This window comes from Triticum dicoccoides, chromosome 6B (assembly GCF_002162155.2).
Source record: "Triticum dicoccoides isolate Atlit2015 ecotype Zavitan chromosome 6B, WEW_v2.0, whole genome shotgun sequence".
Taxonomy (NCBI): Eukaryota; Viridiplantae; Streptophyta; class Magnoliopsida; order Poales; family Poaceae; genus Triticum; species Triticum dicoccoides.
Genome location: NC_041391.1, coordinates 55,426,183 through 55,428,936, shown reverse-complemented (window position 1 = coordinate 55,428,936; position 2,754 = coordinate 55,426,183). Strand labels below are relative to the sequence as shown.

Below are 2,754 nucleotides of genomic sequence, written 5' to 3'. Positions count from 1 at the left end.
CCCTCCCACCTCGATCCGCTGTCACCCCCACCGTCGACGACCCGCGACAGCGGCAGTGGGCTCGCGAGCCAGATCATAAGGACGTCCCCTTCCTCCCGATCTCATCATGCTCCTCTCAAGTGTATTTGGTTTTGATCGGCCGGCGTCCCCATGGCGTCCATCATGGTGATCGGCCTGGTGTTGCTCCTTGACATCCTCGCCTTCGTCCTCGCCATCGGCACCGAGCGCCGCCGGAGCACGGTGAGCCGCACCATCTCCTGGCCAACTCGTTCAAGCATCTATCTATGTATGCGTATGTGCTCAGGCCGGAGCCATCGGGTTCTTGAATCTTGATTGGGGACACTGGGTGCAGGCGCAACTCGGCGAGGCCGAGCCTGGTGGCAGGCGGTACTGCGTGTACGACACGGATGCGTCCACCTAGTACGGCGTCGGCGCGCTCGCCCTGCTGCTGGTCGGGCAGACCGTCGCCATGGTGGCCAGCCAGTGCTTCTGCTGCGGCCGCGCGCTCTCCCCCGACAGCTGGCGCTTCTTCTCCGGACTCTTCTTCGTCCTCTGCTGGTAAGTCAGACGATTTACAAATCCTGATGCCTGGTCTCATCCATCCATGGTCGATCGCTAGCTTCCAGCCTGCCGATTAGCATCTACTGCTGCTGCTTATTTGTTCGTGCGATTGCGCCCCTGTAGTTCAGGCCTTTTGCGGTCGCACACCTGATCGTGCTGATTGAGCGGTGCGCTGGTGTTAGTTAATTATTGCAAGCACCATCTGGATCGATATGTTTAATCACACATGTCTGCACCCTATAGGCATTCCAGCAATATGTTTGATCACACTTGGATGTGACAGACATGGTAAAATATATACGGAGTAGTTGATTCCTAAACATGGTAACATATAACATATAAACATGTGAAGGCAGACTGTCAGATACTATGACTGACATTTTTGTCAACAGACGCTACAAACCAGTGACGTGTTGGCCAAATATTAGCACGTGGCATGTCTGCTCTAGGACATTAGGACCTGAAGCTACCAACCGAACGATTTTTTTGCCTCTGCAATGTGTTCATCACACGCTATAGAATGCAGTTTAGAACTCTCTGTTCGGCACAAACTACAGAGTACGTATATAACTCTGTTCAGCAAAAACTACAGCTCGGAATAAACTCTCGCTGAAATGAGTGAATCTACACACTGATGCACGTCTAAATACACTCATTTCATCGACGGTTAATTCTGAACAGAGGTTGTACAATCTAGACCGGTACCGACCCTGTCGGCTGTTCCTTGCTCTGAAACTCTGAACTCGTGGGTATTAGTGACTGTAATGTACAACCTCAATATTAATTTTACACCCTCAATTTTACTTAAAAGCTCCCTGTAACCTTTTGTTTCATTGGTCAAACACGATAGCAGCGATGCCGAGGGAGCTCCCCTACACACGTATGCATTCTAATGGTCACATACATGTATCTAGCTAGTTCTCCTCGTAAAATATTTGCATGTATGACAAAGCTCCAACACGTACACTCTCATGCTTACTTAGATTAGAAGCATTCTGTACAAGACAAACTACTATATGCTAGTCTTACTTACACTGTGTGTGTTGGGCACTCTACTTTAATTTTCTAGCATGTTAAATTTAACATTCTAATATATTTGTTTGAAACAATAGTCTAGCATAACATATTTACTTCATTTTTTAAAACAGGGAATGGCGGATTGTCTACTGGACCTTTTACGGGGTTTAGAGTGTACAGTGCTTGAGATGTTTGGTTTGAATTTAGTTTCCCATGGTTCCAGTTTATAGCACTCTAAAGTAAATTTGTTGTGCACGAATCTGCTAGCTGGCGTATGGGGGCATGCGAATTTACCCGCAGCTTTTGGAAGGGATGAAAAAGGCTGTGGTTCATTCTGTACTCTGCTCAAGTTAACCTATGACATGCTAGGTTTAAATTGTAGCTTGGGGATTCGTGGCTGGTGATATAACAATATCACTAAGCTGTGCTTATGTTTTGTTTGGTGTGCCTGATGATGGTAGTATTTCAACAGGTAAGGTTAACGAGGACGCTGGGCACAGGTTTCAGCAACTGTCAGGTTCAGTACACAAGATGGGAATGGTATTGGACTCGGTACAAACTGATGTTATTCAGTTAAACAGAACCATCAAGGACGCATCAGTTGAATGTAAGCCTTGCAAACTGGTACCGTTGATCATAATAGGAATCGCAGCAGCTTCTGCTTTGCTCATAAACCTTGCACTTTGATTTTTCTTCTTCTTCGACAACTGATGCATCATCATATAAGTGAATCATATTTATCTGTTATGTGCAGCTGGTGGTGTGCAGCAAAAGTTTGATCTCCTAGAGGATACACTTCAGAAAATTGTAAGAGAAGTTGATGTCTCAGTTCTTTCTCCTACCATTTCATTGTTTGCAAAGACAACAAAGTTTGATATGTTCAAACATGTTATCGCAGATTAAAGGACAAAATGATCTCAAAGTACTTGCTGAAAACAGCATGAAAAGCAACTCTGATCAGCTGAATGTTCTCAACTCTCGCACCAGCAAATTGAATGAGATGTCTTTGGTCGTTTCAGTCTGCCCAAAAAAAGTGCAAGCAGATTTAAGGGAGCTGCATGGCGACACCTTCAGGGTTCTTACAAAGGACATGGAGGTACTTCTTCCGCAGCTAATCTACCGCTAGCTTTGTTACATCTTTTTTTGGTACATTTTGTCTTTTAGGAATTATCCTGA

General features: G+C 45.6%; 1 protein-coding gene and 1 pseudogene across 1 annotated transcript; both read left to right on the top strand.

The window, feature by feature from the left end:
* Positions 1 to 150: 150 nt before the first annotated feature.
* Positions 151 to 562, top strand: LOC119326040 (annotated as a pseudogene).
* Positions 563 to 1,416: 854 nt separating this feature from the next.
* Positions 1,417 to 2,754, top strand: LOC119320719 (protein PAIR1-like). Its single transcript, XM_037594684.1, has 5 exons — positions 1,417 to 1,441; positions 1,961 to 2,185; positions 2,333 to 2,385; positions 2,477 to 2,674; positions 2,743 to 2,754. Exons 1-5 carry the CDS (start codon positions 1,417 to 1,419, stop codon positions 2,752 to 2,754), a joined length of 513 nt encoding a protein of 170 aa, XP_037450581.1.

Excerpts from the sequence above, each read along its gene's own strand:
- LOC119320719 (XM_037594684.1), top strand. The coding sequence starts at position 1,417 with ATGCCGAGGGAGCTCCCCTACACAC. Across the intron at positions 1,442-1,960 it reads GAGGGAGCTCCCCTACACAC|CTTGGGGATTCGTGGCTGGT; the intron begins GTATGCATTCTA and ends TTTAAATTGTAG. Across the intron at positions 2,186-2,332 it reads CAAGGACGCATCAGTTGAAT|CTGGTGGTGTGCAGCAAAAG; the intron begins GTAAGCCTTGCA and ends TGTTATGTGCAG.